Source organism: Cuculus canorus, chromosome 1 (assembly GCF_017976375.1).
Source record: "Cuculus canorus isolate bCucCan1 chromosome 1, bCucCan1.pri, whole genome shotgun sequence".
In the NCBI taxonomy this organism is placed as follows: Eukaryota; Metazoa; Chordata; class Aves; order Cuculiformes; family Cuculidae; genus Cuculus; species Cuculus canorus.
The window spans coordinates 2,741,528-2,768,306 of record NC_071401.1 but is presented as its reverse complement, the minus strand read 5'-3'; the positions used below and the strand labels follow the sequence as shown (position 1 = coordinate 2,768,306).

The 26,779-nt window shown below is 43.4% G+C and overlaps 1 protein-coding gene across 2 annotated transcripts in view; it reads right to left on the bottom strand.

Moving 5' to 3' along the window:
- The window catches only part of COL4A2 (collagen type IV alpha 2 chain), a 158,231-nt gene that overhangs the window by 129,221 nt on the left and 2,231 nt on the right, over window positions 1–26,779 (bottom strand). For both annotated transcript variants that reach the window (XM_054076435.1, XM_054076428.1), the window contains exon 3: window positions 26,609–26,669. In XM_054076435.1, the coding sequence (XP_053932410.1) occupies window positions 26,609–26,669 (61 nt within the window). The remainder of the gene's footprint in view (window positions 1–26,608; window positions 26,670–26,779) is intronic.

Here is a 26,779-nt window from a genome sequence, read left to right as displayed (position 1 = left end):
AAAGCCGGGGAGGGACTTTTTACAAGGGCATGGAGTGATAGGACGAGGGGAATGGCTTTAAATTGGAAGGGGGAGATTTAGATAAGGCATTAGGAAGAAATTCTTCATTTTGAGGGTTGTGAGGCACTGGCACTGGTTGCCCAGGGAAGTTGCAGATGCCCCATCCCTGGAGGTTGTTCAAGGCCAGGTTGGTTGGGGCCTTGAGCAGCCTGGTCTGGTGGGATGTGTCTCTGCCCATGGCAGGGGAGCTGGAACTGGATGATCTTTAAGGTCCCTTCCAACCCAAACAATTCTATGATTCTTTTATATACACTCGCTGCTGTAACACCCTATCTCCAGCACCCTCATCCGGAGCTGCAGATATCCTATAGGCTTCCTTGCAGTATGTCCTTGCCAGAGTGTCAGCAGGAGAAATGAGTAGTTTTGCTATTGCCTGCATGCAGATGGCCACTCAAGTGAGCAGTGCTGGAAGCCACAATCTCTGGCCAGCACACATGTACCACTTTCAGTGTGCCTGCATGGCTGCTCCATAAAATAAATAGCCTGGGAATCGCATAAGAGTCTGCAGCAGAAAGAAAATGGAAGCTATGTCTATTTGGACCAAAAAACCAAAACTCAAACATTTGACTCCCTAACGAAGTGCAAACAAAGGTTAAACTAGCCTGCCTCCAGGTTGAGCTTTGGTATTAGAGATCTGGAGACCCCTCACATGTGTTAGCCCATGAAAGCAAAATGCTCATCAGTGCTAACCCTGAGACCTGCCTGTGAGAAGGCCACAGCAATAAAGCAGATAATTTAGAATATCTATGCTATACAATCACTGTGAAGAAGAGGCAGCTGTAACGGTAGGACTAGGTTGGAGAAAAAAAATGCAATGACTTGCATAAAGGAGAATTAGGAACCTAAAATCTCAAGGAACACACTCAGAAAAGAAAAAAAAAAGAAATAACATTTGAGTGCTACTGTGGAATTTCTTACACCCCTTAAAAAAAAAAAAAGTCATATAAACTAACTTCTGTGCTGCTGCTTTTTCTTAAGCAGAAGTATGCAAAGTAGCTTTAAACTTATCTCTTATCTCTATGCTTGCTGTATATGGAATTTTCCAGAGGAATTCGTCTAGCAGATGTTTTTAACTACAGTTGGTTAAAAGCATGATGAAACCCCAGCAGGGAAAATAAATAACACTGTTGTGACACTAGGAGCCCTGTTGTCGTCGTTAGTGATGAAGAAAGATAACTGCAGACCCTGAGCAGGAGTGCTCTGGTGGTCTCGGTAAAATCTAAGACGGAGGAAAACAAGTTGGATCGAGAGGTCAGGGTAGCACAAGTATTGCCCCATACACCTTCATAGAACAGCAAGCCTTGATCAGTTAGTAATTCAGCAGTCTTCAGTGTCAGATTTTAGGAGTGCCTGTGAGGTACCTGGAAAATCAAATATCTGGAAAAAGAAACTGCCTCTCACCCAACTGGAAACAAAGAATGAGAAGCTGGTGTCTTCGGACCTTTAAAATGGAAAGTATTTATGCTACAGAGGAGGAGGAGTTTGTAATTAAACTACTGAAGATAGTCATAGGGCACGCAGAGGGACAGGGAGGAAGAAGGAACTGAGCTCTCTGCTACCTATGCAGCTCATTTCTTCCATACTGAGGAAAGAAAAAGCCCGGAGGAAGAAATGGGGAAGAAATTCTATGGGGAATAGACATAAGGAGGAATTTCTTCATGATGGGAGTGGTGAGGCACTGGCACAGGTTGCCCAGGAAAACTGTGACTGCCCCCAACCCTGGAGGTATTGAAGGCCAGGTTGGATGGGTCCTTGGGCAGCCTGGTCTGGTGGGAAGTGTCCCAGCCCATGGCAGGGGGGTTGGAACTGCATGATCTTTCAGGTCTTTTCCAACCCAAACTATTCTATGATTCTATGACAATTAGTTCCATCCAATCCGCACAGCTCCACCACTGATGCACTGCTTTTGCAATACGAGAAGCAAAATTGAGCATGACTGAACTCTTTTCCTGCAATGTCATGTTGCTATACAAACAGGAGCTGCCTCAGGCTACAATACTGTGCTGCCCTTTGAGTCCAGGTTAGCCCATGCGGGGTGGCCCCACTCTTTGGCCTCTTTGGAGAGGCAATGAATGGACACTGTGGGTGGTAGGTTCCCACAGTGCTAATGGTCACAGAAAAAAAAGGAAGCAAGACAGGGCAGGGGAGGAGGAATAAGAAAGTAGGACCAAGAAGTGGAAAACTATTGTAAATCCACAAAGCTCAAAGGGAAAGAATAAACAAAGCACTATTATTCCTTCCGTTGGTGCTTTTTTTCTAATTCATTTTCTCAATTTTTTTTTACTAGATTTCTTTCATCTTCCTGTCTCCTGATCTTTCTTATCAAAAAAATGCCATGTCAAGATGCACTTGGGCTTAAACATGATTAAAAGAACCACACTGTAATTATCCTCCTAACTTTCCCTTTGTGCAGAGGCATTTCCCTGCTCACTTGCTGGCTGCAGACAAGGCTGTAGAGCCAGGTAGCAGAACCATGGCATGGCACGCTTCACTTCAGCAGGCATGCTCCTTCCTCCACTTGACCCCAGATCACTGCAGAACATGGAGCTGGGGTGTCACATGTCCTTTGGGGAACCCCCGACCCCCTGTCCCCTGGCAAGGACTGACCCAAAGCTTCCTCAGGAGAGGCTGTGGCAGATGCAGATAGCTGCTGGCAGCTGGCAGCAGCTTCCCTCGGTGGGCAGTTCACCTCAGAGATGCATTCGAGAAGGTGCAAGACGTTTTTTATTACAAGCATGTGATTGCAAGGAAACACAGCTAAGCTGTGCCCTGCAGGTTCATTACAAAGAAAAGCCTCACAGCCATAAATAAAAGTGTGTGGGGATTTAACATGCTTGAAAACAAAGGCTTGAGTCCATGTTAACATGCACAAGCCAGCAGTGTTTACTAGATAACAAGTGGCTATGGATACCTGCAAGATCAGGTATGCTGCTGAGACACCTCAGAAAAAGCTTGTTTGACACTCGTTGCTGCCTGTACAACCTGCAAAGAGACATAGACATCTCCAGAGGGCAACCAGGTCCAGCTGTCATGCCTCTCTAAACACCCACCATGCAACAGGCTCATCTCTGCCCAGCAGGTACCTTCTCCCCACCCGTGAGTCCTACTGCAGAGCCTTTCCATGGCTAACACCGGGCAAGGGGAACCCAAGTCTTTTGGAGACCTGATTTCTCTGAAGCACCTCACGTTGGACATCCAATCTCAGCAGTACTTTGACCATTATGAAGAGGAAAACCTTGTATTAATGAGTTCATCAGGCTGATAATTTACATCAAGCCAGTAGGCAACAAAGTTTTCAGCTGTGGAGCATCTTTTACGCACTTTCCTTGGTGATATGAAGAAATTCTTGGATTAGCAGCGAGCCAAAGGAGCAATGGATGTCTGCGGCATACATTCGTAAATATGAAAAGAAATGAAAGGATTAGAAAAGTATGCCTGATAATGTCTCAGGGTTTTTTTGAGAAGCTGTGTTTTACTGTCACAAGTGTGGAATTAGTTTCTATAATGGAGTTTCCAGGAGATCCTATTATTATATCACAACCATTAAATTTACAGTATTTGAAGGCTTCCTTCTGTTTCTTGGGATATCTCCCAGGAGAACCTGGCACTGGAATACTTGACTCAGTAAATGCTTATTTTTGGTAACATAACCTTCTTTCCAGCAAATGCATGACCTATGGTTATTTTTGCAAAAGAAGAAATTTGGAATTCTCTATCTGCACAGTATTCTTTAACAGGCTTAAAAGAAAAAAAACACTTTCCCTAAATGGAAACTTCAAAAGATACTAAATTTTGTGAGTTACTACAGAATCATAGCATGGTTTTGGTTGGGAACAACGTTTAAGATTGTCAAATCTAACCACCAATTCTTTTAAGACGGAGGTCGCCGAACAAACTCTTGACTTTGAAAACTGCAAACTCAAAAGAGGAAACAGCCCCCAAGCCAACTGTATCCAGAGAGATGAACTTTACAATGTAATACTTTCCAATGAATGGCAACAGTAATTTCATCCCTTCAATCCAACAGAGGTTGCCCTTTCTAAGTACACTGTGTTTGTTTCTTTGCATTGCTTTATAACAAACACCCCAGTTAGGTAACATACAGTCTCCTCTTCCTATTCCCATTGTCATCCTTTATAAGCTTAATTAAAAAGTTTAACTTGAGAGAATTGTTTGTAAACAATTGTAAACAATTCTCTTCTTCAATGGGATGACCTCTTTTCTTAGGTATCAAATATCACAGTTTGAGTTTCTCTGTTCACCCCGGGAAGCCTGTATTAGGAAATAACAAAGTAAACAATAGAAAGAAAAGAGAAAAACCCACCAAGCTCTAGACCAGCTTAGCTTAAAGAACTTAACATAACTGAAAAGAAGTTAATTAAAATAGTATGGTAGCTTTTCTGTTTAGTCTTAAGGAAATCCTGCAGTCTTCCCAGAGTACAATGCACTCCATCCCAAAAGCAAGGACAATTTCAAATGAATCCACATCATATAAAGAAAAGGTGCTACATTACAGACGAACCTTAATTCACTTTAGTAGCTCTTGATAGGCGGATATCCAACCTTTTTATAATGACAAAACTGTAGAGAAAATGTAACAAAAATAGACACATCTGGCTCTGTTCTTTTGGAGCTGCCATCTAGCTTTGCAGTGGTAATTCTAGTGCTGCTCTGTGCCGGATGGAATGATGTGCCGGTACTGGTGTAAAAGGTATGTATTCACGAGTCTCTGTATGACTCCCAAAAGGGGTGGAAACCCTTTATTTGCGAAGGGGGATTCAATTCACACTTCCCACCACTGCAAATTTAACAGTGATCATCACAGCTGGCTGAACTGGATCATAGAATCACAGAATAGTTTGGGTTAGAAGGAGCCTTAGAGATCATCCAGTTCCAAGTCCCCTGTAATGGGCAGGGACATCTCCCACCAGACCAGGCTGCCCAAGGACCCATCCAACCTGGCCTTCAACACCTCTAGGGATGGGGCAGCCTCAGCTTCACTGGGCAACCTGTGCCATTGCCTCATAACTCTAATCATGAAGAAATTCCTCTCTATGTCTAGTCTAGATCTGCCCCTCTCCAGTTTATACCCATTGCCCCTAGTCCTGTCAACACAAGCCTTTGTAAACAGTCTCTCCCCAGCTTTCCTGTAGCCCCTTCAGGTATTGGAAGGTATTCTCTTCTCCAGGCTGAACAACGCCAACTCTCTCAGCCTGTCCTTGTATGGGAGGTGCTTCAGCCCTCTGATCATCCCTATAGCCCTCCTCTGGACCCATTCCAACAGCTCCATATCCTTCTTATATTGAGGATTCCAGAACTGGACACAATACTCCAGATGAGGTCTCACAAGAAAGGAATAGAAAGGCAGAATATCCTCCCTCACCCTGCTGGCCACGCTTCTTTGATGCAGCCCAGGATACGGTTGGTCTTCTGGGCTGCAAGCACACATTGCCGGCTCATGTCAAGCTTATAATCAGTCACTACCCTCAAGTCCTTCTCTACAGGACTGCTCTCAATCACATCATCCCCCATACTTTATTGAAACCGCAGATTGCCCCGACCCAGGAGTAGGACTTTGCACTTGGCCTTGTTGAACCTCATGAGGTTCGCACAGGCCCGCTTCTCCAGCTTGTCCAGGTCCCTCTGGATGACATCCCGTCCTTACAGTGTGGATTTAGATTTAAGATTTAGGATTTTGCCACTGTTAAGGATAGAGTAAAATTGCATTGACTAATCACATGTTAACCTTAAAATACCAAGTTAGACTGCCCACAGTAACGGTGTCTTGGCCCTACACCACATGCCCAATCAGACAATGAACTTGACAACGTCAGGGTAATGCTACATCTGTGGAAATAGGCCGACTGATGAATAACACATATCTGAATTTCCTCATTTCCTTCCACAATAAAAATTATTATGAAACATAAATCACAAGGGATCAGAGTGTAAATAAGTGGGATTGTTGGTTAAATCATTTTAAATCACCACAAATCTCTGAAGAGAAAGAAAAGGTAATAGAATTAATTGGAATTCATTACACTAAGGAGTAGGCACACCAATATCAAGTTACTATTTTCAGTGTAGGACAAGAGGGCAAAGGTAGAAATTAAAGAAAAACAAATTCCAGCCGTCAGGAAGCATTTTTCACATGAGAATCATAAATGTTGGAACACTCTATCAAGTAAGGTTAATGAAGCTAACAGCTAGCAGCCAAGGAACATAAAACTAGATGGCATCATGGGCGGATAACAAAAAAGGAAGCAATTTTGTAATTATCCTGAAGGCAAGAATGCTTCCGATGCTCTTTGCATACCAACATACACATGGGGCCACATTTGCCTTTCAGTTACATCTGCAGAATCTGATAACCATTCCCGAGGGAATTACAAAGCATCAGTGACAGGATAACCTGGTCAATGGGCTTTGTGTAAGGTATGTAAGAAATGAGAAAGGAAGGGTTAGTTTTCCTTAATTGGTTGTGATTTAAAAATCCGGTTTATTTTTCTGAACTTTGCAAATTTCTTGCATCCACTTACAGTTTTATAGAACTAAATATCACCTAAGAACTAAGGGAAAATCTATTCTTGAAACTGTTCTCATAATAATTTCACTGCATCACTCTTTGAATCTATGCTGTGTGACATTCCATTATGAGTCAAGTAGGAAATTGCCATTGAACAAAATCAACACAATATATCTTCAACAGATACACTGTTAATTGTATGATGAAATTTCAGCTAAACAGATGCAGGTTTTCAGTGACATCCCATATTGATTGATTCTTCACTCACCACTCTTTAGCAGTTATAGAAGTTAAACAGATAAGTGTAACATTCTCACTGACAAAGTTAATGGATTTCACGAATATGGGGCACTATAAAATAAAACACAATCTAGATTAAATGCTAACATGGGAGCAATGAAAATACATTTTAGCAATGCCCATCTCAAATTCTTATCCATAAACAAAGAATCTTTGGGCACACAGAGTAAGAGGGACTCTTTTTGGGGTACCTGTTTCTCTGACAAGAAGCATAACAGGGTCTTGATAATCCATCAGTTCGACATGAAGTCACACTACCACACTTCAGTGAAAAGAGAATACAACATTTGGCCATATAAAATGAGTAGTACTGAACAGAAATAAGGAGCTTATGCAATTTTCTTAGTTAAGATTATAAAAAAGCTTAGTCCAGTTGTGACTCACAATTTCAAGTATGAACAGAAGAGAACTTGGAGAAAAGTCATAAGGAATGGTCAAAGACTTGGAAAAGAGGCTTCTTCAGTGACAAACTGCAGCAGGCTAATCTATGCAGCTTCATAAGAAGAAAGTGAGAACAGAGGTTTAAAACAATAGTTTCACCATATACCACTGTCATCAGCAGTGGTGGCAGATGTCATGGACATGCCATCCTCCCAGCTCCATGTCTGGACTTGTAATGCTCCAAAATGGGTTAAATGCTACAAGCCACACACACGCATACATACACGTATATATATAAAACTACTTCCATAATAAAACCAGGAAAGCCAAACTCTTTCATCTACCTTGCAAAGGTAAAAAAAAAGCTCAGTGACTGATTTTAAAGCTAGATCAACGTGGTCTAACATCTGTGTTTGTTTATTGCAAGAGTAATGAACAACGGGAACAACTTAGGGAGGGCTGTGATAGACTCTCAGACATCACAAAACCAAAAAATACAGATGGGATATTTCTTAAAACCAGCATATTAATTCAAACAGGAATTCAATTCAGGAAATTCTTACAAGGAAATTCTTACAGGAAATTCTTACAAGCCATGTTCTAAATATTGGTCTTGTTTTACACATTCCATGTTTTTCTTTATACAAAACCACCACATGGATCAAATGTTGTCTATCAAATTGAGTTTGTACTTTCAACTGATGACAGGCAAGGATTGCAGACGACTGATGAAGGACCTAACAGTTGAGTTCTGTAAGTCTTACATAAGAAAATGTGGTGTGGTGGAGTGTCACAGGACTGAACTGAATAAAATTCCTGGCTGGCTGCTTGCATGATCATTAAGTCAAACCCCAGACATAGCTTCACTGGTTTATACCAAATTTAGGTGACCAGTTTGGGGACATACTATGACTCAGTCTTCCAAGAGCCTATCCTGAGCTTCTCATTCCTACAAATTAAAAATTGAACCTGCTTACAGTAAAATATTTCTCAGATCAAACAAAGAGATATGACATACAACTACAAAACCAGGAAAGTCGAAAAATGTATGCAATGTTAAGTCACTCATTATTACCTGAGGGAGGCTCAGAAAGCAGAACTTCAGTAACGATTAACAAGAAACTCCACTGTCAACACACACTGGTAGCATTTCTATTAATTGTTACCCCAAACACTAAATTCAGTCAATCCTTTTGTGTTCTGTTTCATCTCCCAGCAACCCATACAAAAGGTCAAATGCTTATGGTCTGATCCAAATCCATTGATTTAAAGTAGGTTTCTCCAAACATGCTGCAATCTCACTTTAAAAACTGACTGAAAACATTAGACCATTTGATATCACAAACTTAGATTAGAGTTTTCTTTTGAAGACAACATGCTGTTCTGCTGAAAAGCTAGCGGCACGAAATCACTCTCGTAACACTGCAGTCAATCATTACAAAGCAGTTAAGCCAGGAAAGTATTGTGTTCTTTAGCCTTAGTTATTTACACTCAAAGCAATTGGTCACGTGTCTTTACTAACTAGACAGAATCCGTGCAACAATATACCAAGATCTCACATCACTAAGTCTTTATAAAGTATGCTGAAGATACTTGTTGAAAACATGACCTTTTGGGGAATGTCTAATGCAGCATGTAGCAAAACAGCAGAGATTCAAAAACCTAGTTTCAAATAACCCACTTTGGGGACTTTATCTGGCCTGAATGGGTTGCAGAGTATTTGTAAAACCTGCCAGAGGATTTCATTAGGAAAGTTACAGCTTCAGTAACGCAGGGCTTACTGAAAGTAACTTTTGTCTTGGCAAGGTAACCAGCTTAGTAATCTGTAGTGATGGAAATCAGCAGGCAACAGCATCCTACTGTGAGTGTGGAAGGATGTAACATTTCTTTCCATGCTATTCTGCCCCGGGGAAGTTGTGGTTGCCGCCTCCCTGGAAATGCTGAACACCAGGTTGGATGGGGCCTTGAGCAGCCTGGTGTAGTGTGAGGTGTCCTTGCCCATGGCAGGGGGGTTGGAATCGGATGATCTTTAGGGTCCTTTCCAAGCCAAATTATTCTATGATTCTCAAAGTTGAAAGGTGTTACAGATAACACAATGAAACTGCAGCATGGATGAGTGTGCTGAATGCTAAGGAGGAGAAAATGGTTAACAGCCTGCTTATATACAAAAACGGAGAATCAGTTCCTTCTCCCCTATATGCTTGGCCCGGCAAAACGCACTTTTTGCATCACATATTTTGGGGCATGACTTAACTGCACCATGGCTACAGGAAGACCAACACCACAGGGATGGACAGGCAGCATGTCCTGACTTGCTCAAGCTCCCTAGTTAGTCAACCACAGTTCTCATGTTGGGATTATAAAATATAAAAAGTCTTAAAACAAGACAGTCCATGCGGCTGTGCTGTTGTGGAGGCTAATGGGCAGTTTGATACTCACGGTGTAAGGAGGAGAGCTGCGTGGGTTTACAGTGACCCATATTTTCAGGTCTCCCACAGGCTCTGCCCTGCAGCTGGATCCCTTAGGGAGCCCCTCTTTGCTTCTGCTCGTGAAATTCTGGAGCTTCCCCTTTCCTCAGGTCTCCAAGTTTTCTGATATTTGTCTTCCTGCTTTTGGACACGCAGAGATTTTGGGAACAGATCATCAGATCAAAAGGTCAGAAGTCTTTCCTGCTTGTGCTCTGGAGCACAGCCTTTGTGTACACAGCTCATTTGAAAGATGGAAGGGACAGCTGATGTTACTAACCAGACTTTCCGCAAGGATGACTAGACCATCTAAGATTACATTCAGTTCTGAAGTTCTAGGAAAAAGGGAAATTTCTTCAGGCTATGGCAGAACTGTGTTGGTTTTTCATCCAAAAAAGAAAGAAAAACTCATGCAAATACCTTGCATTTTTATTTTAATTCACCATTTTCCCATGACTTTTCATAGGAAAACAGTACTCCCTTTTGACAGCAGGCAAACTTGGAGTTAAGAAGATACAGTAGAAATTCTGAGATTGAACAGCAAGATTGTTGCAGGTGAAACAACTTCAGGGCAATCAGATCACAAAAAGACAACAGCATGGTCCCAGGCCTGGCTTCTCAGCTACTGGGCAGTAAGACTTTCCTCAAAGAAAAGAGTAAATTTATGTCCTTGTCCCTCCTTAAAAAATTTTAAAAAAATGCTGTTTCTTCACTGGGTTTGGGAAGCTGATATTTCTGCATAGATGAATGGATTACAATGGGGTTGCCCATTATCTGCATGCAGCACTGTAATCTCCCTGCGGGCTAAGTCTGCACGGTAAGTAGTAAAACTACTTGGCCTAAACATTTTCATATCCCTTTATCTCCTGAGAAGGATGACCTTTAATCTCTTCAAATTAATTATGCTATTCTATGAAGTAATGTGTCCTTACCTTGATGGAAAGGTATTTTTAAAGATATTTTTAAAGCCTAATGAAAGATTGGTAGCCTTGAGGCTAAGAATCATAGAATAGTTTGGGTTGGAAGGGACCTTAAAGATCATCCAATTCCAACCCCCCTGGGATGGGCAGGGACATCTTTGTCCCTGGTTGTTTAGCCTGGAGAAGAGGAGGCTGAGGGGAGACCTTATTACTCTCTACAACTACCTAAAAGGAGGTTGTGGAGAGGAGGGAGCTGGCCTCTTCTCCCAAGTGACAGAGGACAGGACAAGGGGGAATGGCCTGAAGCTCCGCCAGGGGAGGTTCAGGCTGGATATCGAAAAAAATTCTTCACAGAAAGAGTCATTGGGCACTGGAACAGGCTGCCCAGGGAGGTGGTCGAGTCACCTTCCCTGGAGGTGTTTAAGGAACTGGTGGATGAAGTGCTTAGGGAGTGTTAGGAATGGTTGGACTTGATGATCCAGTGGGTCCTTTCCAACCTGGTGATTCTATGATTCTAAGATTTATACTAGATCAGGCTGCTCAAGGTCCCATCCAACCTGGCCTTGAAGACCTCCAGGGATGAGGCAGCCACAGCTTCCCTGGGCAACTTGTGCCAGTGCCTCACCACTCTCATCGTGAAGAAATTCTTCCAGTTTATACCCGTAGGAATACGTGGCTGGGGCGAATTTTGTTCTACCTCTCATTCAGAACAAATGATGACTGTACTTCAGTTCCTTTCTGCTTGTTTACACTTGTTACTGGCTTTATGAAAGGCAGGGAATGACGTACGACTAACACTAAAATCACATTAGATGGAAATGAAATAATTTGAAGAAATACCTGAAGGGGGCCTACAAGAAAGCTGGGGAGGGGCTTTTTACAAAGGCTTGTAGTGATAGGACCAGGGGCAATGGGTATAAACTGGAGAGGGATTTAGACTAGACATGAGGAAGAATTTCTTCACAATGAGAGTGATGAGGCACTGGCACAGGTTGCCCACAGAAGTTGTGGCTGCCCCATCCCTGAAGGTGTTCGAGGAGAGGTTGGATGGGACCTCGGGCAGCCTGATCTAGTGGGAGGTGTCCCTGCCCATCCCAGGGGGGTTGGAACTGGATGATCTTTATGGTCCCTTCCAACCCAAACTATTCTATGATTCTAAGTAGTAAAAATTACATCATCCCTAATTTGAGATGGTAGACTTTCAATGAAGCAGCTGACAAGTCCACCTCATGGAAACTGGATTCTATACAAAAAGGGCTCCCAACTTGCCAGCACAATGTTTCTGACTGCCTCTGCCTTGGTCATAGTAATAACTGTATGTTTTTCCTTTCCTTGTTGAAAAATAACAGCAGACTGGTTGGTTTGAAGCATGAAGACCTGCATACCTAGTAAGCAGCAGAAGATCACACAAGCATGTTGCTGTAGGGCTCACAGGGATTCCTTACTCAGACAAATTCAAGACTACAGTACCAGTCTTCAAAGTGATTTATGATCCAGCCTCAAGCTACTTACTAATCACCCATATACTCAAGAGTGACCCTATGCAGTAGTGTCCTTAAGGGACAATACAAACCTCAAGCAAGAGATTAGAATTGTAAAAGCAGAGGCAACATTTTCTTGAAGTTCTCTGACATCTTAGACTATGGAACATACCTTATCAAGAATAACTACTATCTTATCCCCCTGAAGGCACAAACAGGATTATGATGAATGAGTAATAACAAAGTTTAACATTCTCCCTCTTACATAGAAGAACGATCAGATTAGTATTGGTCAGAGCATGCATTGGACAGATATGGTTTGATCTTAATCTGATCACATAAATTCATAAAAGGAATCAATATTAAAGAGAAATCTATTTTTTGTCCAGATTGTTGCCCAGTCCATCAGCTATACAAATTTACTTAGATAATAATCCCTTGGAAGTGATTCAGTAATAGATAGTGTGATGCATGGAAATAGTACCATATCTTATACCCTACGAGTCTAATTAAGTCTATTTACTCATCAGAAATGGGTAATGACTCCCTTAGTCCCTGGGCTGCTGAAAGGACAAAGTCCCAAGAAATCATCTCTAGGGAAAAAGCTAACCAGACTATCTTATAGAAGACTTTTTCTTTAAAAAAGCAATATTAATAGCTTCATAGATAAGGCAGAAAGCCTGTGATCTGCCAAACAAATCAAAACCGTTGCCACAGTCAAGGACTAGAATAGAAAAGCAAGAAATAGATCTAGACTGGAAGCTGACACTGCATGACTGACAATTAGTAAAACCTAGTTCACAGCAAATGAACCCCTACCTTCTATTCACCCATCTTTGACCTTATTCTAAAACTAGAAGGCAAAAGAATACATTTTTGCCTTTCTGTTGGTCTAATCACTTCATGTAGATGAGAAATCTCTAGGGAGAGACAGCTGAAGGAGATACACTATAGCGTTCACACTTTTCAAGAACAGATCGAAGTGCAGTTGGGGAGTGCCACAAAATTTACTGGAAAACAAGCGTGTAGCCAATTACTACACAGTCTAGGCATTGTCCTTTCTTCGGGAAGGGCTATTCTTCCTAACAATTAGGTATGACAAAGAGGACGAGCGACTGTTTTTTGATGCTTCTGCTTCTGCAATTTTATGTATGGTCTGTTGTCATTTACAGCTTTCTTATTTTTGTCCTTTATTTGCCTTGCACGATGTAGATATCAACACAAAAGGCATGATAATGCCATGCAACATCCATAAGTCTTAAATGAAAACTATCAGGTGGGGCTTTAGTTTTCTTTGGCATAAATCTTTTTAAGTGGGTGACATAGCAAAACAAGCTGCAAGTATTCGCAAATCTTGCACCTTTAAAACCATTTTCTCTTGTCCTGTAACTCCATGTCCTTGTAAAAAGTCCCTTCCCAGCTTTCTTGTAGGCCCCTTCAGGTACTGGAAGGCTGCTCTAAGGCCTCCCCGGAGCCTTCTCTTCTCCAGGCTGAACAACCCCAACTCTCTCAGCCTGTCCTCACAGCAAAGGTGCTCCAGCCCTCTGATCATCTTCATGGTCCTCCTCTGGACCCATTCTAACAGTTCCATGTCCTTCTTATGTTATAGATTCCAGAACTAGACACAATACTCCAGGTGGAGAGTACTGTCAGTCTCGAAGGAGCTACCTTGTTTTGGAAACTAAGGAGGCTAATTACCAAGACTAATCACTGTTATGGACATGGACAGACTGTGCCAATTGACCACAAGGGCAGAGAACACACCCGGGACTCTGCGGTTTACTGTCAGGGATTCAGCCAAAGAGGAAGCAGACCACAGGCTTTAGCGAGTTAAGAGATAACAGATGTGCTGGTTACCCCATAGGCATGTATAGGGGACAGAAGATGTGGGTAACTTTCTACGTACTCCTTTCTGCCTACTCTTAATGCACACCTGCAAAGCTGGGGGAAACCCAGCTTCATGGCAAAGGAAATACTTCCATTTCCCTGTTCACTTCCTTTTTCCAGCCAGCGTCACTTAAGGTTTTCCAAGTGTCATGCTAAGACGTTTGGGCTGTTTCCAGCAGACTGTTTCTCTGGCTGCCGGCTCGGGGAGATATGCAGGCTTCCCATGCTCCACGGCCCCAGCGGCTATTCCCAGCCCTGTGCGGGAGCGGCATTCCTTTCTGCCCACTCCCTTCACCATGGCTCAGCTCAGGTCATGCCGGCAACCCTGGTGAGCAGCTCCATTCTCCTCCTGAAGTTGCTCCCCAGGGTCTCTGCACATGTGCTTGGGGTGCCGTGAGACTCGGACCAGGTGGCTGAACATCAATTCCATGGGGTCAGCGAGGCTGCAGCTTGAATGTAACAAATGCCTTTCCTCATCTGTTTGCAGCGCAACTGGAGATTTCAAACGCAGAGCAGTAGGAACCAACACTGTGCCGGGAATGAGGCACAGAGGAGCACGACAGGGAAAGCCCGTTAAGCTTTTCCAGTTTCCTTCACGTACCTTAAGAAACTATTCTGTTCCTCATAGCTACAAGCATGGGCAGGACCTGACAATGCAGACTTCCATTGAAAAGGCAGTGAATTGCTGATTTTTACAGATGAGTTTTATTTTTTTCCTACTTTTTTTTTTTTCTTTCACTTTTTTTTATCCCCAATGAAGAGCAGGTTTGTTTCCAAGCCTGCTTTTCCACAAGATGCCAGGGCATACAGCGAGGGCATCATGCTTGTGCCGAGCTAGGAGCTGCAGCTGACCAAGGATGGGCAGAAGAGCAGCCAAACCACCCTACCTGCCGCAGCCGGCACCGATGGCCAGTATACAAGTACCGGGGGCCACATCATAGAATCACAGAATCATAGAACCACAGAATAGTTTGGGTTGGAAAGGACCTTAAAGATCAGCCAGTTTCAACTCCCCTGGGATGGGCACGGACACCTCCCACTAGATCAGGCTGCTCAAGGCCTCATCCAACCTGGCCTTCAACACCTCCAGGGATGGGGCAACTTCCCTGGGCAACCTGTGCCAGTGCCTCACCACCCTCATGGTAAAGAAAGTCCTCCTTATGTCTAGTCTAAATCTGCCCCTCTCCAGTTTATGCCCATTGCCCCTCGTCCTATCAGTACAAGCCTTTGTAAACAGTCCCTCTGCAGGGACATAAACACTCACAAGCTCAGAGCTGCACTTTGGGACAAAGCTTAAACCTGAGACGGTTCGCTGTTTCTAATGACACAAACAAGGAAAAGAAGAAAAAAAACCCCAACATATCCACACCCCCCATTTGCAGAATAAATAGAAGGGTTTACATTTTGCTTCATATTCCTTTTTTCTGTACAGCCTGATTATATAGTCAGAAAGTAATTTTGACAAGGAAGAACCTTTAAAAGTCTTGTGAAGCATAAAAGAAAACGATAGTTGGAGTAAAGAATTTCTTACTTGGCTCCATCAGCCAATGGTGAGAGGTGTCGGCACGATCTGCAGCTAAGACCTGCCAAAAATAAGCCAAGCCCTATTTATCTGAATGATCTTTACTTGCTGACTTCAGAAAGCTACTTCAAAATAAAGGTTAGGATCATCTATGAGTAAATAGGACGCCTGAAATAACCCAGTAAATGTACAGCCTTGGTAACTGATATGATCTAAATTTTATTCTCATCTCATGTGTCTAAAACAAAAATAGAATTAATTGGTAAATTCATGACGATTTTTTTTTCTTGACAAAAAGTCCTTTTTTGAGGAATGTCTGCTCTGTCAGGAGAAGAAAAAGACGAACAACACCGCCCTTTCATACAGAAGGCTCTGGTCAATCTTGAAATTCTGTCCCAACCCTTCTAAAACATCCTAATTCCCTGAAATTTCCACTGAATCTTAAACTTGTACATCTGCTTTCCCATTACATGCGTTTCTTGCCCCTGGCTGGTGAGGCTGCACCAGGACCTGCTGCCTACCTTGGCCCTGCTCCCATCCCACCCCAGGGAAGCCCCAGGGCCGGCCACCCAGGCACAGGGCCAGCTCCTTGTGCAGCTGCATGGTCTCTTCTTGCAGAGTGGTGTGAAATGAGCTGTGTGGGAAAATGGCTGAGAGAAGTACGGCTTCTCCTTCAGCCTGCCAGCAGCCTGGGGTCAGTCATGTCATCTAGAGAGGCCTGGACAAGCTTGAGAAGTGGGTCCATACGAACTTCATGAAGTTCAACAGAGCCAAGTGCAAGGTCCTACACCTGCATCAGGGCAATCTCCAGTATCGATACAAGATGGAGGATGAAGGGATTGAGAGCAGCCCTGCAGAGAAGAACTTGGTGCTACTGGTGGATGAAAAGCTGGACACACGGCAACAATGTCCGCTCGTAGCCCAGAAGGCAAACTGTCTGCGAATGCATCAAAAGCAGTGTGACCAATAGGCGATGGAGGTTATTCTCCTCTTCTACTCTGCTCTGGTGACACCTCACCTGGAGTACTATGTCCAGCTCTGGAGCTCTCAGCACAGAAAATATAAGGACCTATTGAAGCAGGTCCAGAGAAGAGTCACCAAAATGATCAGAGGGATGGAACCTCTCCTATGAAGACAAACTAAGAGAGTTAAGATGGTTCAGCCTGGACAACAGAAGGCTCCAGGGAGACCTTATTATGGCCTTTCAGTACTTAAAGAGGGCCTACAAGAATGATAGGGACAAACTTTTTGACAGGGTTTATTGCAACAGGACAAGGGGCAATGGTTTTAAACTGAAACAGGGTAGATTTAGGCTCGATATAAAGAAGAACATTTTACAATGAGGGTAGTGAAACATTGGAACAGGTTGCCCAGAGAGGTGGTAGAAGCTTCAGCCCTGGAAACACTCAAGGTCAGGTTGGATGGGGCTGTGAGCAACCTGACTGAGTTGAAGACATCCCCACCCACTGCAGTCATCTTGGACTAGATGACCTTTAAGAGTCTCTCCCAGTTCAAACTATTCCATGATTCTATGCCTGTGCTCAGACATGGGCCCTCCTCATCTCCACCTGTGGGCCTATGTCCCAGCATGCCCTCAGCCTGTAGTCATCCCCATGGCCCTTCCCAGCCCTCCAAGGCTGGTTCTGACCCTGGTGACTAGACCTGCTGGGTGCTGTAAAGACATCCCAGGAAGGTAAGGGCCCTGCCCACCTCCCAGCCACAGCCTCCATCTCCTGTCTCCCAGGAGCAACTCCTTGTGCTACTGCTGCGGAAACCAGGCCCACGACTCCCCTTGCTCCCAGTATGTACAAGCTCGAAAGCAAAAATGGAAACGTTTTCAGAAACTGCAGTAGCTTCATGAAACACTGCTATCTGTCGAAGAGGAGAAACTGTGCTATCATAAAATCATAGAATCATTAGGTTGGAAAAGACCTTAGAGATCATCAACTCCAACCACACCTGTATACTACTAAATCAGATCCCTAAGCACGTCATCTACTCGCCTTTTAGATACCTCCAGGGATGGTGACTCAACCACCTCTCTGGGCAGCCTCTGCCAGTGCTTGATAACCCTTTCTGTGAAGCAAGTTTTCCTAATGTCCAATCTAAACTACCCCTGACACAGCTCAAGGCCATCATGCTGCAAAAACATGATTCAGATGAAGTATCTGCAACTACTCATGCAAACACAAGCTTGCACATTAACACCTCTGTGAGATCTTTTTCCTTGCTGCATATTGTTTCTAAGGTCTGAAAACAAGGAGCTACCCTTGCATGGTCATGATTTATACCAGCACTTTCAGCTTCCAAAAGGACAAAAAAGGGCACGTGAGAATCAACAGTGTCCGTTCTTAGTCACTCAGAAATGTCTGCATGATAAAAATCACATACTTTCAGTGTGAGCTGAGTCAACTGCTGCTGTCAACCAGCTGCTGCCATTTTAAAAAGAATAACTTGATAAACATCAGGAAACACTGCAAATTTCACGGTGCTTTTTGGTCCTTAGGAGCAAACAAGGTACTGCGAATCGCTCAAGGCACTAGTTTCCTAAGGGAGAAAGGTTGGAGGAGATAAGCTGCCTTCTTTGGCAAGCAAAGATATCTTAACTGTAAGCTACTAAATTAACTTGAACTCTCCCAAGATCTTGGATCAGTATAATACAATATGAAGAATATTCAACTCCTTGACCAACTTTTGGCTTGGAAAAACAAAAGCAAAGAACTAATAAAGAATAGTCTGGTTTCAAACAACAAATCATACAATCATAGAATAGTTTGGGTTGAAAGGCATCTGAGAGATCATCCAGTTCCAACCCCACTGTAATGGGCAGGAACACCTCCTGCCCCATCCAACCTGGCCTTCAACACCTCCAGGGATGGAGCAGCCACAGCTTCCCTGGGCAACTTGTCCCAGTGCCTCACCACCAGCATCATCAAGAATTTCTTCCTAATATCTAATCTAAATCTTCCACCTTCTCATTTAAATCCATTTCCCCTCATCCTCTCACTTCATGCCCTTGTAAAAAGTCCCTCTCCAGCTTTCTTGTAGCCCCCCTTCAGGTACTAGAAGGTCACTATAAGGTCTCCTTGGAGCCTTCTCTTCTCCAGGCTAACCAACCCCAACTCTCTCAGCCTAATTCATTACTGCAAAATGATTCACTAATACAAACTATGCTTTGAACTACTGAATTAACAAATTTATGACAATTTAGTTTGCAATAGTTCAACTCAATAAGCCACAATGCAGCTTTACATTATGGGGAAGGCAAATTGGTTTGGAGCTATAAATAATTTTTTTTGCACAAAATATAAAAACTACATGGTAGGTTTAGTACCATAGTACATAACGACTTCCTGTGGTGCAATTACTACACAATAAAATCCAGATGTGCTACTTTAAAAGCTCAAGGAAAAGTGATGCTGAGTTTTTGAAACCGTCTCAGCTACTTTCAGAGTAAGGTGACAAAAATAACAAGATTCTTTTATTACATGGTTGTTTCTCTTGTTACAGTTCTTGTCTCTTCAGCGTCAACATCTTACCACTGAGAAATATGTGAAGCTGACAGAACTCTGTCTCTTCTCCTAACAAATGCAGCATGACTGTATTATACATCACATTTCATACAGTTCTGGAATCCCCAATGCAAGAAGGATATGGAGCAGTTGAATGGGTCCAGAGGAGGGCTACAAAGATGATCAGAGGGCTGGAGCACCTCCCATACAAGGACAGGCTGAGAGAGTTGGGGTTGTTCAGTCTGGAAAAGGCTCCAAGGAGACCTTAGAGTGACCTTCCAGTACCTAAAAGGGCTACAAGAAAGCTGAGGAGGGACTGTTCACAAAGGCTTGGAGTGATAGGACTAGGGGCAACAGGTATAAACTGGAGAGGGGCAGATTTAGACTAGACATAAGGAAGAATTTCTTCATGATGAGAGTGGTGAGGCACTGGCACAGGTTGCCCAGGAAAGTTGCGGCTGCCCCATCCCTGGAGGTGTTCAAGGCCAGGTTGGATGGGCCTTCAGCAGCCTAATCTAGTGGGACGTGTCCCTGCCCATATCAGGGGGGTTTGAACTGGATGATCTTTAAGGTCCCTTCCAATCTAAACTATTCTATGATTCTATGATCATTTAGTACTTCTAAAAATTAGATTTACTCTGAATATATTATTTCAGACATTCATTGAGCATGCTTCCGATCTACCCATAAGAAAAAGTGAATAAACAATCTACACATGGCTTTGCACTGCGAGATTAAAGAACATGGACATGTGAGAACCTACACCTCCTCACTAACTTCAGGGAGATGCAGTATATTGGATTTGCTATAACTCGCCTTTAGTTCTTGAATGAATAACTTGAATCAGTGTTAGGATATGTCTGTACACAGTCTGCACTAGTTTGATCCATACAAACAGAGCAGAAAAGGCTCTTAAAGAAATCTTCCCAGGAAGAATGATTAATTAATAAAAAATTAGGATATAAATTGCTTTCATAGAAATGGTAGCAAAAAAGAATTTCAAGGAAGAACTTGAGGAATAACAAGGGAAAGGGAGATTTGAGGAAACTTTCTTATTGATGAGTGGAGTAGACAGCATTTGAGAAAGAAAGGAAGGACCAGAAATGAGGAATTTAAAGCAGTGGAGCATGACTACATTTCCACATATGCAATACTTGCAGTAAGTGTGTTAGTCTGCCTGGCATCATATCACAGAATCACAGAATCGTTTGGTTGGAAAAGACCTTTTGAGATCATTGAGTCCAATTGTACCTTTCCAGTACTAAACCATAGCTCTAAGCACCTCATCTACCCAACTAAACCTGCCCTGGTGCAACTTGAGGCCATTTCCTCTCATCTTATTGCCTGTCACTTGGGAGAAGAGACTAACACCCACCTCGCTACATCCTCCTTTCAGGCAGTTGTAGACAGTGATAAGATCTCCCCTCAGCCTCCTTTTCTCCAGGCTAAACAACTCCAGTTCCCTCAACTGCCTCTCCAATGACTTGTTCTCCAGCCCCTTCACCAGCTTTGATGCCCTTCTCTGGACACGCTCCAGCACCTCGATGTCCTTCCTGTAGTGAGGGGCCCAAAATTAAAATCAATATTCGAGGTGCAGCCTCACCAATGCCAAGTGCAGTGGCACAATCACTTCCCGGTCCTGCTGGTCACATGGGATGCTGATAGGTGAAGAGAAAACAAAAGTCCGATTTAGGCAGCCCTCCTGTTGCCTATCTACAGCTTGATGCACGCAGCATCTCTTATCATGGAAACATCACTGCCAGGTCAAGGTGTGTCTGATGGTGTTGGTGTGTAAGTGATGGGTTTTGCCTTAGGTAGCTGCCTGGATGCCACCTAATTCACTCAGGACTTCTCATGTTTTTTTCATGGAGCTGCCCCTTTCTCACAGCTCCACCACTGAACATAGAAAAGTCTTCCTTGAACTACACAATAATTCTTTCAGGGTTCAAAAAATGTTTGAATCCAGTTATCAGCTGTGCTGGGAGGCTCCTCAGAGTGCTGGTTTTTTTTGGTCTCCTCACAGCCTTCTCTTCTCCAGGCTTAACAACCCCAAGTTTCTTGGCCTATCCTTGTATGGGAGGTGCTCCAGCCCTCTGATCATTCTTGTAGCCCTCCTCCGGACCCGTTCCAACAGCTCCACATTCTTTTTATGTTGAGGGTTCCAGAACTGGACACAATATTCCAGATAAGGTCTCACAAGAGTGGAATAGAAGAGCAGAATCCCCTCCCTTGACCTGCTGGCCACACTTGTTTTGATGCAGCCCAGGATATGGTATCCTAGTGCATGCATTCAGAGGACATGCCCAGCAGGATGATCCGAGTGTTTACTCCACCCTGGCTTCTTTCAGCCTGGAAATCCTGTGCTAATGTAAAAAAGATCCTCCTGTTTCAACCAGACAAAAGTTTCCAAATGGAATAAAACAGGACACATCTGGGAAAACCTGGATGTAAGATAGCCACAGAGCATTGACACATTTTAACTCGGAGCATGAACTTAAGCACCTGTGCCAGCAATCTAATTTCCATATGAAATTAATAGAAAGAAGTACATATTATGACTGGCTTTATATCTATTTTTAAGGATTGTTGCTTCTCCCTTTATGATGCCATTCACCCTAATATATCCCTTTACAATGTCACAGAAGTCAAGAAAAATATATCTTATACACGACTTTGACTCTGTTTTCTTTCTAAATAAATCTCTCTAGACAGATCTATATGTGCTCCTTCTTAACTTTTGTGATCTGTTACCTGTAGTTATTTTTACAAATGTTATTCTAGCTAAATCTCTCTCAATTTTCTTTCTATCATTTGAAAATCATTCCTTTCTTTTCTTGGATGCCATTGCTCTCACCAGAATAGAGCTTGAAAAAAAAAAATAACTTTCATTAGTTGCACTTCAAAAATATACTAATGGGGCACTAATAAAGTCACCATATGTTACAAAACCACTTAGGAAGAAGTGTGCTTTGGGAAAGCCCAAAGGAAAAGAACTCAGCATTAGCAGAAGATATATTCTTTCTGAAAAGAAAAAAAAAAACGTAATCCAAGAATTATATTTTGGATGCAATATATTTGCATCAGAAAGAGGGAGATGAAATCTGCAAACTTGGCTGAACTTTGGGTACTTAACACAATTTAATTTTACTCAAGCCAGATGAATGTTTAAATCTACATTTTAGAATAGTTCCAAAGTTATTTGAGGCCCTAAACATCACCAGCCCGCGTATGCCAAAGTGCTGGAGATAACTGGAGCCTGATCCACTCCATTTGGCTGTCTCTCCTAGTATTTCCATCCAGGGACTTCCTCTTCCTTAGTTCTCTTCAAGCCTGCAGCCGGCAGCCTCTTCTCTTGACAGGGACACCGCTTTTTCTTCCCCAATCCTCACATATCCTAAACATCCTCCTCCTTTTTCTTCCTCTCGCTTTCTTCTTTGCTCAGAAACATCTGTCTCCTTAACAGCTAGCAGCAGCCTGCCAGTCAAAATACCCAGTTAAATGTTCTGAGTTCCCTTCTTTCTCTCTCCCCGTTCCTGACTTTCTCCTTAATCTCATCCCAGTTTCTTCCCATGTTCAATTTTACTTATTCAACAACACTTCTCTCCAGCAGCTGTAACTCATTCACATACGGCTGTCTAACTCAGCTGCTCTCCTTGTCTCTTTACAGGTAGAACTATGACGTTTAAATCTGGTCCCACAGACTTCAGTAACTTGTTAATTTTTTTTTTTATTCCAAACTAAAAAAACCCACTTCATAACATGTTATTATAATCTGTGTAACAAATAGTAGAAGATTCAATGTGACAAAGAGGGTTGCAATATAAAGAATGTGACTGCCAGAAACCCACCTGCAATTACTCAGGTGCTGCTGCTTCCCACATACGCCTGCATTCATAAAAACATAGAATCATGGCATGATTTGGGTTGGAAGGGACCTTAAGGATCATCCAGTTGCAATGCCTCTGGCATGGGTAGGGACACGTCCCACTAGATCAGGCTGCCCAATGCCCCATCCAACCTGGCCTTCAACATCTCCAGGGATGGGGCAGCCACAACTTCCCTGGACAACTTGCACTAGTGCCTCACCACCCTCATCGTCAAGGATTTCTCCCTAATGTCGAATCTAAACCTTCCTCCTTCCAGTTTGTAGCCACTCCCCCTCATCCTAGCACTATAGGCCTTTGTAAAAGATCCCTCCCCAGCTTTTTTGTAGGCCTTTCAGGTACTGGAAGGTCACTCTAAGGTCTCCTTGGAGCCTTCTCTTCTCCAGGCTGAACAACCCCAAGGCTCTCAGTCTGTCCTCTTAGGAGGGGTGCTCCAGCCCTCTGACTATCTTTCTAGCCTTCCTCTGGACCCATTCACAGAATCACAGAATCACTAGGTTGGAAAAGACCTCCTGGATCATCGAGTCCAACCATTCCTATCAACCACTAAACCATGCCCTTGAGTATCTCATCCATCCATCTTTTAAATACCTCTAGGGATGGAGACTTCACCCCCGCCCTGGGCAGCCTGCTCCAGTGCCCAATGACCCTTTCTGTGAAAAACTTTTTTCTGATGTCCAGCCTGAATCTCCCCTGGCAGAGCTTGAGGCCATTCTCCCTTGTTCTGTCCCCTGTCACTTTGGAGAAGAGGCCAGCACCCACCTCTCTACAACCCTCTTTCATGTAGTTGTAGAGAGCAATGAGGTCTCCCCTCAGCCTCCACTTCTCCAGGCTAAACAACCCCACTTCTCTCAGCTGCTCCTTGTAAGACTTGTTCTCCGGCCCCTTCACCAGCTTTGTTGCTCTTCTCTGGACATGCTCCAGAGCCTCAACATCCTTCTTGTAGCGAAGGGTCCAGAACTGAACACAGTATTCGAGGTGTGGTCTCAGCAGACCAACATTCCGTATTCTTTTTATTTATTTATTTATATTCCAACAGTTCCTTTTTATGTTGGGGATTCCAGAACTGGACACGATACTCCGGGGGGGTGGGGTGTCTCACAAGAGTGGAGTACTTTGTCACTTTGCAAACACACTTGACCAGAGCAGTGATGGCAAGGAGTAGACACCCACCTCCTTCCACCTCCAGCTGCCTGCTCCCAGTCCCATGCCAGCCTAAGTTTCTGTGAACACAAGTGTTGATCTGATCCAGGCTAAAATTAGCTCTCACTCTTTTCCTCTTTTCAGGAACTGATTACCTTAAACAAGCAGTTTTCCAACTCAGTTAACCACATAGAAACATAGAATCACTAGGCTGGAAAAGGTCTTTGAGATCAAGCCCAACCACACCTGTGTACTACTAAACCAAATCCCTAAGCACTTCATCTACTCATCTTTTAAATAACTCCAGGGATGGTGACTCAACCACCTCCTTGGGCAGCCTCTGCCAGGGCCTGAGAACCCTTTCAGTGAAGACATTTTTCCTAATGTCCAATCTGAGCCTGCCCTGGTGCAACTTGAGGCCATTTCCTCTCGTCCCATCACCTGTCACTTGGGAGAAGACACCAACACTCACCTTGCTACAACCTTCTTTCAGGTAGTTTTAGATAACTATAGAAAGACCTGTACTGGCCAAGAGAAGTGGCACATGGATGGAAAATAACTGGATGGATAGGATAAATATTTTGGTGACAATGCAGCCCTAATTTTTCAAGGAAAAGTGACCAAACTTCCTCATCCACATTCTCCAGGGCATCGCATCTCCTACCACCAGCTTCAGAACTGTTAAATGAGGGAAACTAGACCTCCAAGCAGGCCAATGTACCCTTCCAATATACTGTGGGAAAACCAGTACGTGAAGATGCAAGCAGTCATGCCTTGACTCCATCCACTAACTGAGGCAGTTCCAACACCTCTTCGGTATTCCTCAGTACTACCACCACACTTGTGGTCTACAAGCAAGTATACGAAGGAGAATTAATTAACCCATGCTATAGCTAAATCTCAGATATCGTGCTCTACATATCACAACACAACTTCATAAAAAGAAGAGTCACACCACAAATGCTGCCTTTTCGCATCAGCTGATCCCAGTGATTTCATTCCTGGTCCTAAATCACTTGCGTTAACACCAGTCTGCTCTGGTGTCTATAGTGCATGGTAATATTATCATCTATTTTGCGCTACTCAACAGAATGATGTTTCTATCAAAACATGGCAAAGAAAAGTAGCACGTGACACTTGCGGTCCTCACTCGCATCCCTTCCCATGAGGTTGTTGGTCCCCAGCCTGCTATCTCTCGCTCAGCCACAATGAGAGAGGCCAACCAGTCATGCAAGCCCTACTCGTCAACTGCAGCTCGAATGCACAATGATCATGTGTCACATCACCTGCTACAAAAAACCTGGTCTTTCCCATTTCTTAATATATTATGTCATCTCACCACAAAGGTGTAATCACATCAGATATCTGAGGAGTGCAAAGCCATAAAAACCAAACGAAAGCTGCAAACGCAAGGATTGAAGTACAAGTAGGATAGTTTTTGACAAAATGTAACCAAGGTTCCACTTGCACATGACCACAGAGCCCTACCACACTTGGTGGATGACAAATGCACCTACAAGCCAAGCCTTAGCAACCGTTCAGCCTGCGGTATCCAGGCCTGATCCAAAGCCTACTTGCAATAATGACAATCACAGAGTCATACAATAGTTTGGGTTGGACAGGACCTTAAAGGTCATTCAGTTCCAAGCCCACTGCCATGGGCAGGGACACCTCCCACCAGATGAGGCTGCCCAAGGCCCCATCCAACCTGGCCTTGAACACCTCCAGGGATGGGGCAGTCACAACTTCCCTGAGCAACCCGTTCCAGTGTCTCGCTACTCTCATAGTGAAGAAATCCTTCCTAATGTCTAGTCTAAATCTGCCCCTCTCCAGTTTATAGCCATCTTTCCATTCAAGCCACCAAGCTGCGTAACAGGCAAATACTGCGTTCCTATATATACATTATCTTCAGCTTCTTTCACATCCTGGCGACAAAGACCTAAGAATTTAATACCTTCTCATCAACACCTCAACTGAGTTCTTGCAACCACTCACCAGTATTTGGGTTTGGATTTAACAGGTTGATTTAAACAACAACAATTTATGTATAAACATGCCTCTGATTCATAAAATCAAGCCATAGCTTCAGCTTCTCAGTCCTCAAATGAGGTCTGTGCTTAACTGAAGACATTTCATCTGCAGGTTAACTCTTCCAACGTACTGCCTGGTATTCATAGCACGGCATTTTTTGACCCCCTCAACTGTCTTGGTGCTTTTTTTACTAAAATAAAGACATTCTGGGGCTTGCTTTACTATTGCTTTAACAAATTACCCAATCAGAGCAAAAGTAACGGTGGAATACTTCAAACAACCTGACCCTAAAGACTTGCTCTTGTGTGCTAAACATCATTTTGCCAAAGGCAGTAAGCCGTAAGGCTTGCAGTGATGATTTGTAAGTTGTTTCTTTTAACAGAGTGATAAATAAACCATCTAGCAAAGGAAAAATGCAGTTCCTCACTTTCTGGTGCCAAGGAAACTGCTTTTTCCTCCTTTCTCCTGAGTAAAAGGCATAAGGCATTTTACTTACAGCATCCACTTTGACGGCTGACAGTGCGACTTCCATCAGGATCAGCAGAAGCCCCGGATTCCTGCAGGGAAAGGTGAATAAGCAGGATATTGTTTTAAAGCCAGTACAAAACAAGCACCACGTGATAAAACTCCATCGTTAAAGGTGGCAATACGTCTTTAAATAATAAAG